The sequence below is a fragment of the Heloderma suspectum genome, chromosome 4 (genome assembly GCF_057233095.1).
Source record: "Heloderma suspectum isolate Gila_16-S chromosome 4, 16-S_ref, whole genome shotgun sequence".
NCBI classification, from domain to species: Eukaryota; Metazoa; Chordata; class Lepidosauria; order Squamata; family Helodermatidae; genus Heloderma; species Heloderma suspectum.
Genome location: NC_139461.1, coordinates 57,430,967 through 57,445,987, shown reverse-complemented (window position 1 = coordinate 57,445,987; position 15,021 = coordinate 57,430,967). Strand labels below are relative to the sequence as shown.

Sequence of the window (15,021 nt, the reverse complement as noted above, 5' to 3'; positions counted from 1 at the left end):
CACCAGTTTCAGTTAGTAACCTACCGTCTGTATTTTGAACCTGCTGCAATTTCTGAACAGAGACAGCCCCATTCACAATGCATTACAGTAGTCTATCTGAGGTGTTAGCACTTTGAGCTACAATGCAGATTTGCAAGAAAAGAACTCACAGAACTGGACAATTTTCAGCAATTTCTACTATTTAACTTCGGTAAAAACAAATAGACAAATCTTTCATTATTCCAAGGCCCATTTAACCTACCTGTAGGGATGGTTGTAATATATAATATTTAATATTGTCATGTAGAAAGTATAATGGTTAAATGTTAGAAGTATTCTGAACTAGTGGCTTGGAACTCAGCACTGGGTTGTTGATGCCTCGTGATGGGAGAACTGCTAGCAGTCAGTGATAACTGCTGTGGGGAAACACTATAGAGTACAAGGCCTAATGGGACAGTGGTGTTGGGATTGGCTGGAGGGACTAAGAAGTCAGTCTTGTGCAAAGATAAAGATTCCATTGGTGGAATCCATTAAGTGAATGTTTGGGAACCCCACTTCCTTGAATACTTTCTGCTTTTGAATCACACTAGATGGTAAACTTCAATCTCCAGAGTGCATATAGTTATTTGATTCATGATAATGTTTTAACTTTAGCCCAAGACATGTTTCCAAAGCTATTGTGAAAAATGCAAAGCAAGTGTTTCACAACCAATAACCACATATCTTGCATGACAAAACAAAGCTCCCAGGTCTGAGGGCACACTTTTCAGGTTGGCTTGAGTGCAGAACATCTTAATCAACAGAAATCAAATTCGTATAGTTACAGGAGTCAGCAATGCTGGGATGCCAGGGTTTAATTTGTGCCATTGCTCAGACATAGACTCTATTTGAGCCAGCATTCCATCCTGAAAGAGTAATAAAGATAAAAGATCCACAAAGTTTGCGCTCAGATCTTTTCCTTATCAGTGAATAACCACATCTACTCTTTCAGAATCTGGGACTTGGATGGCACCTTCAGGTCAGAGAGGGTGTGATTGTACTCCTAGCACATCTTCTTTTAGAGATGAACCTCATTACACTATGTCATTTGTATACTGTTGAATTTACCTTGCCTTAATCATGCAACTGGATTATCTGACATTAACTTTACCATTTAGTATCTATACTGTATTGTGCTTGTGTTGATAAAGCAGATATCTGACAGTGATTGGCTAATGTAATGGTGCAGAATGTTCATGAACATTTCAATTGCTCAGAAAAGAATATTTGCAGTCTGGAATCTGGATTCTGTGACTGAAGAAAAAGATGTCAATTTGGCTGGGAGGAGATTCCAGGAAGTAGGGAAGCGAAGGGGAAGGAACCTAAAGACAAAGTGTCTGAAGGAATAATGTAGGCTAGGCAATGAACTGAGGAAAAACATGAGGAATGTAGAGAAGACAAGTTGAAGAAAAGAGCATAGGAGAAAAAGAACCAAGACAATAAGGTGCTAATGACAGAAGCCATAAGGCATTAATGAGATGAGTGGAAGGGCTTATCCCGGGAGACCCTTCATGCTAGCAAGTGCTACTGATGTTGCACAAGTGTTGGTTTTTGTTAGTGCAGTGCCACTCTGATGACTCTGTGGCCATCAGAAGGCATGCTCCTGGTGGTTCCTGATGGACTTATGGCCCAATTAGAGTCCATCCAGAAAAGAGACTTCAGTGTGGTGGCCCCCTTCCTGTGGAACTCCCTGCCTTTCGAGGTTGGGGAGGCACCAACATTGTGACGTTTCCAGCGCCTCCTGAAAACATCTTTATTTCAGGAAGCCTTCCTTGGTTGACCAGCCACAATTTTATCAGAATTCTATTTCTTTTTTTAAAAAAATAGTAATTATTTTAACATGGTGTTTTATTCTTTTACCCTATTTTGTATTTTTATTGTTCACCACTCTGGAATCTGTCTGAATGTGGAGCAGTATTGTAAATAACAAATAAAATAAATAAATGCACTAGTGCTGGGACACCATTAGATCCTACCCTTATATCCCATTATATCATCTTGAGAGGCTCTCATGGTGTCTTGCAAGAGATGCTCAAAATAAAATCGCACTCAAATCTAGTATATGTCATGCCTTATCTGGAGGAGGATTCAACTGAGGAAGAAGAGGAGAGAGAGCCAGCACAATGGGCCCCAGCCAGAGCTCAGCAAGGAACAGGAGGCCTTGGCTGACAGTCCTCCTCTGGAAACATTACAGGAGCAACCGGTCCCCTCTCGAGCAGTTCCTGAACTTCCCCAAATGCTGGAAGCAGGCTCTGGGGTGATCCATCCCTCTGAATGGCGCAGAATCAGATGCGAGCAGCAAAAGAACAAAAGGAAGTCACAGCGTGGGGCCTCCCTTAAAAGCAACACGCTGACCTAATTAGCCATCTGTGCTGATTAATGACCGGCTATGCATTCAGCCTCACCAACGCCGCTTTTTGCTGCAAACAACAGCGCCTTAACCTTGGCTTTGCTTTCAAGGTACCCGATCTGATAGGCTCCTAGACTTTGGCTACCCATCTGGATAACGCTTTTGGACACCCCCCTGACTGGCCTTGATGCTTGCTCAAACAGATGCTGGTGAACTGACCCCTGGACTGCCTTGACCTCGCCTCTGCCTGTGCCTGCAAACCCTCCTCGGAACTTCTGTGTATGACTTTGGACTGAACCGGTTGCTCTCTCAGTGCTGCTCCCGGGACTATCTGAGCCTTGCCCAAGGGCCTTGCCTGCACTGAAACAGGACAGTATAGGAACAGAATTGTCATGGTGTCTGTGTGGGACAAGGATTACTCAGGTCGCATTTTCTGCCCCCTCCTCCTTGTTCTCCCCTGCTGTTGTACCAGGCAGCAGCTCATGCCAAAATCCTCTGAGGCAAGGGAGGGGTAGGACTGAGCAGGTGGAACTTGCCCAGGTCAGGATGGAAGCAGGCTTCCCTTGCTGACTGTTGGCCATTGCCAGGAAGCAGCTCCCACCGAGGTCTCTTGAGGCAAGAGGGTGGGGCTGAGCAGCTGGGATATTTAGTATTATGGCAGGGGCCTGGCATCTCTGAGAGGACAGGGAGGGAAAGAACGTTTGCAGGAAGGGAAGGTTGTATAGCACATATTCGTATGGACTAACCAGCCAGTTGTTTGAGTGGGCCAGCCAACATCTGGAAAAGTGCTTTAGAAAGTAAATTAATGGCATGGGCATGTTTAAAGCAGACACCAGTGGTCAAGACACCCTCAATGGGCCCCATTCTTCAGCGAGTCTGCCTTTTCTCCACCATTGTCACCAGTTGCTATTGCTCCTCATCCTGTTTGTGATCATTCCTACCACTTGCTTGCTTGACAGGAAGAGAATCAGTCAGCAGGTAGGCAGTGGCAACTGCTCTTCTTCACCACCACTGCCAGAGTGAGAAGTGAACAAGCCTGTTGCAAGGGTGAAGAGAAGGAGCAAGTCCGGGATCAGTGGGCCCCTGCCGGGGTGTGGGCCCTTGGCAGTTGCCTAACCATGCCTACCTTTGATGGCAGCCTTGGCAGACCCCAATGCCTGATCAGTTGTTGTATTGGCCCCAGGAGCATAACCAAGTCACCTGTAGCATTAGAGGGGCCTAGAGATCCATAATGCTTGCTTAAGTTCATTGTTGGTGCAATTCCCTTGCTAGTAGGCCTCTGAGCATGTTGAGATGAGTCAAAGGCCGATATCAAGATGTGCCTGGGAAGCAAAGTTTGCTTGCCTTAAAGCTGCAGGTGGCTGTGCTGAGAACCAAACACTTCTAGTCTATGCTGAGTATTAATGCTAGGTGGCGCTTGCTGCTGTCATGCTGCCTCATTGCTAACATGTATGGTATAAAATCCATTGTACCCCATGGCTGGGGTTCAGAGAAGCTGTCTGATCCAACCATTGGGTACGCATGTGTGCTGTAAGTTACTTGGTAAGTACTCCTTGTAAGTAAATGTGGATCTGATTTATCACTATCTTGGCAGCTCTAAATTAAGAATTTGACACCTACGGCCAGGGCAATACAGTTGTACATTGTCCTTTCGTTTGGGGTATGGTGTAGTCCTATGCAGCGTGAAGGTTTGAAGAGGTCTGTGGAGAGCATTCAGTGGAACGTGTTTCTGGAGTTCCCACAGTCATGACCCCTGCTGAATGCACTTACACAGCTTCCTTCAAACTTTCTTGCACAATGGACGAAGGCCTTACTAGTAGGAGTGTACAAAACCCCGCTTACCTGGCTCTGCCAGGTTGCGCAGGTGGGGGGAGGCAATCCGTTCCTCCCCCCAGAATCCTCGACGGGGGGGGAGGCAATCTCTTCCTCCCCCCCAGAATCCTGCCCAGCCGGCTCCACTCCACAGCCAGGCTGCAGAGCCACCGGCAGGGCCAACCCGCAGCGGGGCCTCCAGCCGCTGCCAGACTGGTGCGGACGCAAATGGCGTCCCCTATGCCATTTGCGTTCCCGCTTTAGCTGTGACATAAATATATATGTAGCCTATCATGGGCTGGCGTAGGGACGCAAATGGCGGCCGCTACGACGGCCACCATTTGCGGCTGCAGCAGCCCGGCAGTGGCTGGAGCCGCTGCTGCCACCAGAGCCAGAGCCGCAGCCAGGTAAGCTCTGTTTCGCGGGGCTTTCGCAGGGTGGTGGGGCAGGGGGCTCTGTTCCGCCATGGATTCCGGGGGGCTGAATTCACTGGAAATCGGCCCCCCTGGGATCCGTGGCGGAATTCTCTAACATCCCTACTTACTAGGTACTGGGCATGCAGGGACACTGGGGACGGTGTTTATGTGCGCACCCACGTCCCCCTGCACACTTTAGCCCTACCCATGAGTAGGCAAATGATGGCATAGGGCTTATGTCGAAATCTGTTCATTCCTTTCAGAGCTGTGATAGTTTCCCCAAAAGTAGCCTAGGGCAGCTATGCCATGCAGTGATATGCGACCTTGAAAATGGGCTCCAAGATAATTTTTTAGGATGGCATCCACCCACATCTTCTTTGTCACCCCATGTACAATTGAACTGTCTTTTCACATGCCAACACCAATGCACATAAAAAATAACATTGTGGCTGGCTTCCTATTAGACTGAAGGCTTCCCATAACCAGTACATCTAATTCATTAATCCCCCAGAATTATGTCTACCTAGTTATTCTGTCTTTACCTTTCTTGTGAAGAAGATTTGACATAAAAATCTGCAGCTCTTTTTCTAACAGAGCTAACCATTTTCTCCTCTTTTCTTTAGATGTTTCCATCACCGTCACATTTGGCAGCATTTCCTGTGCAACTTTGGACTATCAGATAGCTTTACGGAAATCCCTGCCCGATAAAAAAAAATTCACTGAGATAGCTTCCAAAATAATGTATCTTTTCTATAAACTGTTGACTTTAACTTCTTGGATACTTAGCATTGCGCTGGTTACAGTACTCAGCACCACCGGTGCTATAACTCTACTTGTGTTACTTTGGTTGGCAGGTATGATTTGGGTGGTGATACAACACACGGCATTTTGTAAATCTAAAGCAACAGAAATTGTGTACAGGACTATTGTGGGAATCATTCTTATTTTCACCTTTTTTAATATTAAGGGAGAAAGGACAAAAATCCCCATGTCTGTTTATTATGCCACTCGGGTGTTTTTAACCTTAGTGGTAACATGTATGTGTGTATTCTGGAATTCATTTTTCAGTGGGAAAGTGCACTTATCAGCTGTGATCACTGCAGTTATTCTCATGCTAGTACTAGGTATTATTTTTCTTTTTGTTTATTATGGAATTTTTCATCCTAGTATTTATTACACACATGATGTAGTTGATGGATCAGATGTAGCTGATGGTCCAGAAATTGAAAGACAAGAAACCTGTAGAATGAGGAGATTTTTGATGCAATAAACCAAATGAAACTATCTATTGTTGAGGCTTTTTGTTCTTGAAATCTTCTTCCTGTCTTTTATTTTTAAACACCCATACAAAGCAAAACAGAACATGACTGGATTCTCATTTCCTATTCATAAAGCTGTATTTATATATTCTGAAAATAGATGAGAAATAAAATATGGACATTTAATACTAAAACCATTAACTCTGAACCAACATAGGCTTGCAGACTTGATTTGCTCCTTGACATTCAGGCAGGAACAGCAGCTCTAGAGTTTTTTTTTCACCTTGTGAGTGTGTGAGCAGGATGCAATCCTGCATCTCAGCTTCAGAGCTGACAACTGTCACTCATGCGTTTTAGTGCCAAAGCTTGATTGCAGGAATGTGTTCTATATGGTGTTTCTCTTCAACAGTGCAGCTGATGCAGAATGCTTTGGACAGGCTACATTTGTCAATTGCTCATTACACTACATATCCAGGACGTACACTGGTTTCTGCTATTCTCATAGCACAATTTGTGGTGCTGGGTTTGATCTATGAATATGTAAACAGCTTGCACTTTGCAGAGCTTTATGCGTGTGTAAATGTTGTAGAAGTTTTATGTTTGTGGCAAGCTGGCAATCCTGGCTGGAATTATGTATGTACAGAGTAGTGATATAATGTGCTGGGGTTGGGGCGGGGAGGAATAATTTATTATATGGGTAGTATTTGGTTTTGCTTTCAGGTTGGTTTTGCTTTTCTGTACAAACTTTAGAGGGAAATGTCACCATGAAGTTACATTTCTTTGTCATTCTTTTGATGACATGCATTTAACTGGAGTGCCTCCCTATGGTGAAATTGAGGAAATGCTACATTGCTTCATCATCATTATTATCATTGTCATTATTTTTATTACTTTTCTATACTGCCCAATAGCCAAAACTCTCTGGGCAGTTTACAAAGTTTAAAAACATTAAAAATACAGTATATGGAGATTAAAAGCCATTTACATAAAAAACACACAAACAGACAATATACACAAGAGAACATATATCTAAAACAACTTCAAACAAGCAGTCTCAAAGCAAACAACCATAACCATAAGACTGCCTAGGAGAAGAGAAAGGTCTTAACCTGGCACTGAAAAGATAACAATGTTGGTGCCAAGCGGGCCTCGTCAGGGAGATCATTCTGTAATTAGGGGGCCACCACCAAGAAAGCCCTCTCCCTTGTTGCTGTTCTCTGAGCTTCCCTTGGAGTAGGCAGCCAGAGGAGAGCCTTATCTGTATGTAGCATACAGGTAGGTTCATGTTGGGAGAGGCTCTCCATCAGGTATTTTGGTTCCAAGCCATGTAAGGCTTTATAGGTTAAAACCAGCACTTTGAATCGGGCTCAGAAACATACAGGCAGCCAGTGCAAGTGGGCCAGTGTCGGTCTTATATGTGCGGACATTCTGGTCCCCATTATCAGTGTGGCTGCTGTGGGCTGCAGCTTCTGAACTGTCTTCAAAGGCAGCCCCACATAGAGTGCATTGCAGTAATCTAACTGGGAGATTACTAGAGCATAGACAGCTGAAGCCAGGTTATCCCTGTCCAGGTAGGGGCATTGCTGGGCCACCAACTGAAGTTGGTAGAAGGCACTCCGTGCCACTGAGGCCACCTTAGCCTCAAGTGAGAAAGATGGCTCAAGGAGAACCCCCCAGCTATGAACCTGCTCCTTCAGGGGGAGTGCAACCCCATCCAGAACAGGTTGAGCACCCTCCATCTGGTCAGAAAAACCACCCACCAACAGCATCCCAGTCTTGTTTGGACTGAGTTTCAGTTTATTAGCCCACATCCAGTAATTGTCGCAGCCAGGCACTGATTTAGCACATCCACAGACTCATCTGAAGAAGATGAATAGGAAAAATAGAGCTGCGTATCATCAGTGTACTGATGGAAACATACTCCAAAACTCCGGATGACCACACCCAATGGTTTCAGGTAGATGTTAAATAGCATGGGGCACAAAACTGACTGCTGTGGAACCCCATACTGGAGCCGAGCAATATTCCCCAAGCACCACCTTCTGGAGCTGACCATCCAAATAGGAACTAAAACACGGCAATGCAGAGCCTCAGTGCCTCCCACTCCCAGCTCAGACAATTGTCCCAGAAGGATACCATAGTCAATGGTATCAAAACCAATGGGAAATCAAGGAGAGTCAACAAGGTCACACTCCCCCGTCTATCTCCCGACATAGGTCATCATACAGGGCGACCAAGGCTGTTTCCATGCCAAAACCTGGCCTGAACCTCGACTGAAATGGATCTAGATAATCGGTATCATCCAAGAGTGTCTGGAGCTGGCTGGCAACCACTCGCTCAAGAACCTTGCCCAGGAAAAGAACATTTGCCACTGGCCTAAAATTACTAAGATTTTCTAGGTCCAAGGAGGGTTTCTTCAGGAGTGGTCTCACCACTGCCTCTTTGAGGAGGCCCGGGACTATCCCTCTCTCAAAGAGGTATTAATCACCTCCCTGGCTCAGCCAGCTGTTCCTTCTCTGCCAGTTTTTATAAGCCAAGAGGGGCAAGGATCCAGTATGGAAGTGGTTGCATGAACCTGTCCAAGCACCTTGTCAACGTCCTCGAGCTGTACCAACTGAAACTCATCCAGGAGAACAGGACAAGGCTGTGCTCTGGATACCTCACCAGATTCATCTGCTATAACACTGGAGTCTAAGTCCCACCGGATGCAAGAGATTTTATCCTGGAAGTGCCCAGCAAATGCATTACAGCAGGCTTCAGAGGGGTCTACAGTCTACAGTGCCCTTATGTAATAGCCCCCAGATAACTTTGAAAAGCTCTGCTGGGCGGCAGATAGAAGATTCACGAGAGGCAGCGAGATGTTTTTTTGCCACCCTCACTGCTCCTGAATATACTTTACCATAGGCACATACCAACATTCAATTGCATCCACTAGGAGTTCTTCTCCAACTATACTCAAGCTGTCTCCTATTTTGTTTCATTGCTCTCCGCTCCGGGGTATACCACGGAGCAGTTCAAGCTCTACTCAGGAGAGGGCGTTCAGGAGCAATCGTGTCAACCGCCCAGGTCATTTCTGCATTCCATAGATCAACCAGGGTTTTGACAGGAGAGCCCACCATATCAGCTGGAAACCTCCCTAGAGCCCTCTGGAAACCATCCAGATCCATTAGCCTCCAGGGGTGGACCATATTAATAGGTCCCCCACCGTTGCACCCTTCCCCCTTCATCATGGAGGCCATGAAATCCTGAGCTGCCCCAGACAAGGTGCCCTCGGCATGAATGTTGACATCCCCCAGAACCAACAGTCTGGGGGATCGCAACAGCGCATCAGAGACCACCTCCATCAGGTCAGATAGGGAGTCTGTTGAGCAGGGGGGTGGGCGGTACACCAGCAGACCCAACTGGCCCAACACAAGCTGCAAACACTCCAGACCAGTAGTCACATGGACAGGGAGCCTGCAGAGGGAGATGGAATTCCTATTGACCACAGCAACCTCTCCTCCCCGGCCCTCAGTTCTTCCCTGATGCTGAACCAAGTACCCCGATGGGCAGAGCTGGGAGAAACTAACTCCTCCCTGCTCACCCACCCAGGTCTTGGTTATGCATGCCAGATCACCTGCCTCATCCACTATTAAATCATGGATGAGGGAGGTCTTTTGAACTGATCTGGCATTTAAAAGCAGCATCTAGAGACCTGAGGGCAGGCTGATAGGGCAACCACCATGCTTGTGGACGGGGGGGAGGGCCAGAACATGGCACAGCTGTTAACTGTCTGGGCTGTGTTCCCCTAACCTGGCTAGCCCTCCTCCCAATGCCACATCTCTCTTGACCCATAACCACACTAATTGGGCCCCCCTCAGGTACCCAGCCTTGGCCATATATCCTCTCTCCCAGGCACATAACAGGATCCTAAGCAAAAACCCCAACAACCAATCCCCATACATAGAAGATGCAAAACCAATCAGCCCAATGTTAGGGGGGTGGCCCTTGCCCTTGCGCCTCCCCTGAAGCATCTCCCCCCAAAGGGGCGACCCCACCGCCCTGCATCAGAGCTGAGCAGATAAGAGGCTTCCAGGGGAACTTGGGACCAGCCAGGTCGAATCAGCAGTAATTAGTCTGGGGGAGTTTTCCCCCACTTCTTTAGCTCCAGCCATGGGGGTGGCTTCTCTCTGGCAGCAACACAGTCCCAGGCAGGGCCAGTAAGATGGTAAGTCGGCCCACCTACCTCTGTTCGATGTCCCAGCTGCCTTCCCCTGCTTGGTCCAGGCTTTGAATGAAGCTGCCATCTCCAGTGGTGCTCTGGATAGCTCTGCCAGCTGCATTTGCCAGAGAGAGACAGCAGCTGGCAGGGCTCTCTGAAGCAGCCGCCCTCTCCTTCAGACAGCCCATGGGACACCCATTCCCATGCCAGGCTCTGAGGAAGGACCCCCTCAGAGCCAGACATTTTGGCCTGGCCGGCTCTCTGAAGAGCCACACTGGCTGTTTCCTCTGGGTGCGTGGCTCACTGCAGTAAAGGTAAGGGGGTGGGGGCATATGATGCAGTAAAAGGAAGGGGGAGGCACAATGAGGTAAAGGGAACGGGGTGAGGGGTACAACATGGTGGTAGCAGGTGTGTGCTTTCTCACCTCAGCAGCAGGAGAGCTTGCGCTAGGGTTGCATAATTTACACATTCTGTGTGGAGATCTCCCTCCCTCCCTCCCTTTATTTCAAATGGGCCACTTAAAGCACTTTTGAACCTGTTTCCTAACTGTTGGTGTGCAGTGCATCTATGAAAGACAGTAATACAGTTTTAAATGCAACTGAATCAGGTTTTTAAATCCATTAATACTGATGCAGGAAGGTGAATTCACAACCATATTACAACCTTCCTGCATTTTTTGTGTTCCCTGTGAACAAATGTGAGCTGTCTGAAGCACATTTTTCATCCCCCATTCATCACTTTTTCCATGGTGTTTGACTGTGGACAAAAGTGGGGGCAATTTCTATAACCATCTCTCCCCTCTCTGGCCTTGCTTGAAACAGACAGGGAGCTTTATCAGATTCACTGGTGTGCCTTCTATTTTTAACTTTAACAGGGCAGGTATAATCAGCACCTGCAAAATTGAGAAGGATTCTCAAAATTGAGAAGGATTCCCTCCAACTTAGTTTCATGGGGATCAGAGAGGTGAATTTGGTAAAACTAACAAGACTTTTTCCTGACCTTTAAAAGTGTGATGACATTTCAAGTGGGAAAAGCATAACTTAGGAGCAGTGATAACACTCATTAACAGATGCAGTGGAAGATTACCAAGTGATCATCAAAGTCCTTGAAAATGCATGTGTGATTTCAGTTTATCTCCCCATCCACCTTGCAGAACACCTATTCTGTCATGTTCTTTCTTGATTTCTCCACACGAGGGCTCCTTTGCAAGAAATAAGAATAAGTAACTGTAAAATGACAGTGAAACGTAATATGGGGATTTTCCTGTAAACATCGTCTAGAAGAATAAACCCCAAGGCCACAATCCTGTACCGGTCAGGTGAGTTTAAGCCTGCCAGTGTCAACTGAATGTACTATATTAGTACTAATGAATCTGAGGTCATGCAGTAACATGGAAATGTGGGTATCATCAATTGCTGTACTCCAAATAGCAACTGGCTGCCTTAATAAAATGATAAAGTCATCTAGGACTTCAGGCTATTGCATATTCACAAACACTTCCACCTTCTCTTCTGGGCAGCTCTTAAAATTCGGCTGCCACTCAGCCTGTGGATTGTGCTTGACCTTGTCATTTTAATCTAACTGAAAATTGAAAGCAAATGTTATTTTCCCTCCCACTCCAGGATGGCCATGACATCTTGCAACAAGTATTTTAATAAGTTAAATGAAAGATAATAAACAATTTCTTCCTGTTTTGACTACTGTCAGTGCTGTGGATGAGGGGCAGGATTCCACCAAATCATTTTAATTTCCCTGCTGGTCTCAACTGTGACATCTGGTGGCACTGGTGAGCTTACCCAAAGTGCCACAGAGAGCTGTGATTTATGAAGCTGTAATTGGCTTTCCAATAAACATTTGTCAAAATAATGTACTCATTCAAACCAAAGCCTGCTTTATATGTTCATATAAAAGAGCACTTAACTTTCAGCAAAGAATTGTCTGCCATCAAAAACACTCCATAACTGTGGAAAATTTATGAAGACTAAGTACTAAAGGGTGATCACTGGAGGACTAAAGTTCACTTTGAACCGTTGGAGTGTTGAGTTCTGCTATATGCTTGTTACTGATGCTATATGTATCTCTCCTCCTCTCCCCAAGACTTATACTCAAACCCCAGTTTTTGTTCATACTCTGGCATGAAAATGGAAATCTATTTTTCAACGCAAATTATTTCCTGAGCAATTTGTAGGTAATTAGGAACACAAGACAGACAGGACACAGAAAGCAAGAATAGGATGCAATAAAGAGCAAATGAGATTAACTGGAAGAAGTTTTTCCTTAATTACTGAGCTCATTTAAATGTTTGCAGTAGAACTTCAGATAAGACTATTTAGAATGGTTGTCATCGTTACTTTTTAAAATTACTACTAGTTAGCTATAGTTTTTGTGCAAGACTATTGCTGATTTATTGCAATGGATAGAGCCTCTACTTAGGATGACACACACTTATCGGATGGACTTGGGTCAGGCATGATCTCTGGTCCTAATTCATCACAAGCCTGTTCTGAGACAGTTGTACTGTCAAAAGTGGCATAGAAGTGACTGTTTCACATTCATAGACTGGGAACAACGTCATGGGTCATCTAGTCTAGGTTAAAGGAAACTAGAATCCTCTAAGTATGACTAGAGCTTATGCTGGCTAGGGCTGATGGGAGTTGCAGTCCACCAACATCTGCAGGGCCACATGTTCCCCACACCTGTCTAACACATCTCATGCTGGAAAGGTATATGCAAGCACCTATATGCAGTGCTGCTTAGAGAGCTTCGGCTATTGGGTGGAATCTAAATAAATAAATAAATATTGTCAATGGCTTTGGTCTCAATATGGACCCGCAAATAGGGGAGTTTTAATTATCCAAAACTAGCATTAATCCAAATCACAGGGATTAGTCACAAAGAAAACTAAATATTTAACGAGACATATGCAAACCAATTATTGTCATTTACTGTGAAGAAGCAGCCATATGGCTGATCTCCCTTGTTTGCTGCTGCAGCATGAATGTTTACCTGAACCGCTACTGGGACCTTGGCCTTGCTTTCATGCTTGCTTGCACAGTTATATAACACTGGGCACAGCAGACAGGGCACACAGTGTGTGAAAAACAGTTCCCCCAGTGACAGTAGAACGTGGGTAGGGTTGGCCTTTTCAGATCTGCAGTCACAAGATGTGGCTACGATTTGAGCATATGCAACAGTAACATTGTTTGGATCTACTGCATTTTCTGTCGACGCATTTATCCACTGAAATATTTAAGAAAGAAAAACTGTTTGGTATGCATGGTTCGGCACGTTTTGATTCAGTACACATTGAAAACCTCTAAAATGCCTTTATGTTTTACAGAAAACATGCAGTCACTACCGGTGCTGTTAAATGGTCTGTGTGCTTTTCAGGTCAGTCTTAAACATATAGCATCTCATATTCTCACCAGAAAAAGGTCCTTTCCTTTTCCTCCTGTGCTTCATTAGCAGTGGAGGCTGATGGATCTGATGTCAGTGGGGCGGTAAATCCACTCCAGGTTTCAGTCAGAACCAGTCAGAACTCTAAAGGAGCTATCCAAGGTGCTTCACACCTTTAGAGTTCTGACTGGTTCCGACTGAAACCCGGAGTGAATTCACTGCCCCACTGACATTGGAGCCACCAGCCTCCATTGTTCATTAGATGTCTTCTTCAATTCCACTACCTGCTGTGAGGGGAGGCAGTACAAGGCGATGGCATATTCCCGTATGCTGGAACTTGCCCTGCTCTCTTCGCAAGGAGGAGCCCACAGGCCGGCAGGCCAAAGTTCACAGCACCAAGGAGAGCTCCTAGTGAGCGACTTCCTCTGACAGGATCTGAGAACAGACTGAAGCCTTTTTATGCCTTGCCACCCAGAGCCCCCTTTCAGACTTCACCCCTTCCTTGCAGGGTGGAAGGGCTCAAAGGGCCTCTGGCCCAGAGCATAGCGCTAGTTCATCTGTCCAAGAGCTCGGGCTGGGTGTGCTGCCTGCATGCATTGTGAGCTCTCGGAAGGGGGAGTGTTGGAGCTGGGCTTGGGGGCTGCAATTTTTGGTCCAGGCTTGAAGGACTCTGATGTCTCAGGGGTCTCCAGCATCTTGGGCTTGGGGGTCTCCAGTTTGACAGTGGTCTAGGTCACTGCTAGACTCCAGGATCCCAAATGAGCCAGTGGTGCTGATCCTGATCCTATACTCTGCTGCCTCAGTGCAACAGAGCATGCGTTCTAAAGGCCAAAACGGACATGTTGCATAAGGTACATGATCAGATCAAAGCTGCAATTTGCCTCATGGAGAAAAAGCATAGGGACCTGAGTTATGCCTGAGTTTTTTCTTCCGTTGTGGCTCATAGTAGCTGTGGGAGCAGGGATTATATCAGGAAAACTCGTGTGTGTGTGTGTGTGTGTGTGTGTTGGGGGTGGAGGGGGTGGAGGGGGTGGAGGGGTTAAAACACTGGTGCACCAACGTAAACCAGAGTTTTATTATAGCTGCTTTAAAATAAAATAGATAGATAGATAAATAAATAAATAAAAGTTGTGTCAAAGGGCTCCTGCATCATATCTCTTTTTGCTCAAGAATCCAGCTTTGCATGTGTGTGTATGTGTGCACTTTTGCTACTATGGACCAATATGGCCACCTCTAAATATTTAAATGTAGAAATAATTGTATTCTGTTGTGGGGGACTGACAAAAGTTTAAGCAAGTATAATTCTGCACAGGTAGAGTTGCTTCCATAAGCTATTTCTAAACATATGAACACATAATAGAAGTAAATAAATGTGACTTCTTCAGCACTGCTGTTTTTAGTCGCTATGTACTACAGATTTGTAAGGAACTGACGTGCAACTTCTAGCTGACCCCCTACTGAGATTGTCCACTTGAAAGTACTTATAGGAAGGGCCTACGTGTCTGCTGGCCTGTAAGCTGTCACCAAGGCAACAGAAGGTAAACACAAGTCATTTCCTATCCCTTCCAG

General features: G+C 45.8%; 1 protein-coding gene across 4 annotated transcripts in view; it reads left to right on the top strand.

Moving 5' to 3' along the window:
* Positions 1–6,044, top strand: part of XKR9 (XK related 9) — a 33,176-nt gene extending 27,132 nt beyond the window's left edge. For 3 of the 4 annotated variants that reach the window (XM_084849325.1, XM_084849326.1, XM_084849324.1), the window contains one exon: positions 5,220–6,044. In XM_084849325.1, the coding sequence (XP_084705451.1) occupies positions 5,220–5,866 (647 nt within the window). In that variant the 3' untranslated portion in view covers positions 5,867–6,044. The remainder of the gene's footprint in view (positions 1–5,219) is intronic. The other variant, XM_084849327.1, reaches the window with a different exon arrangement.
* Positions 6,045–15,021: the final 8,977 nt, after the last annotated feature.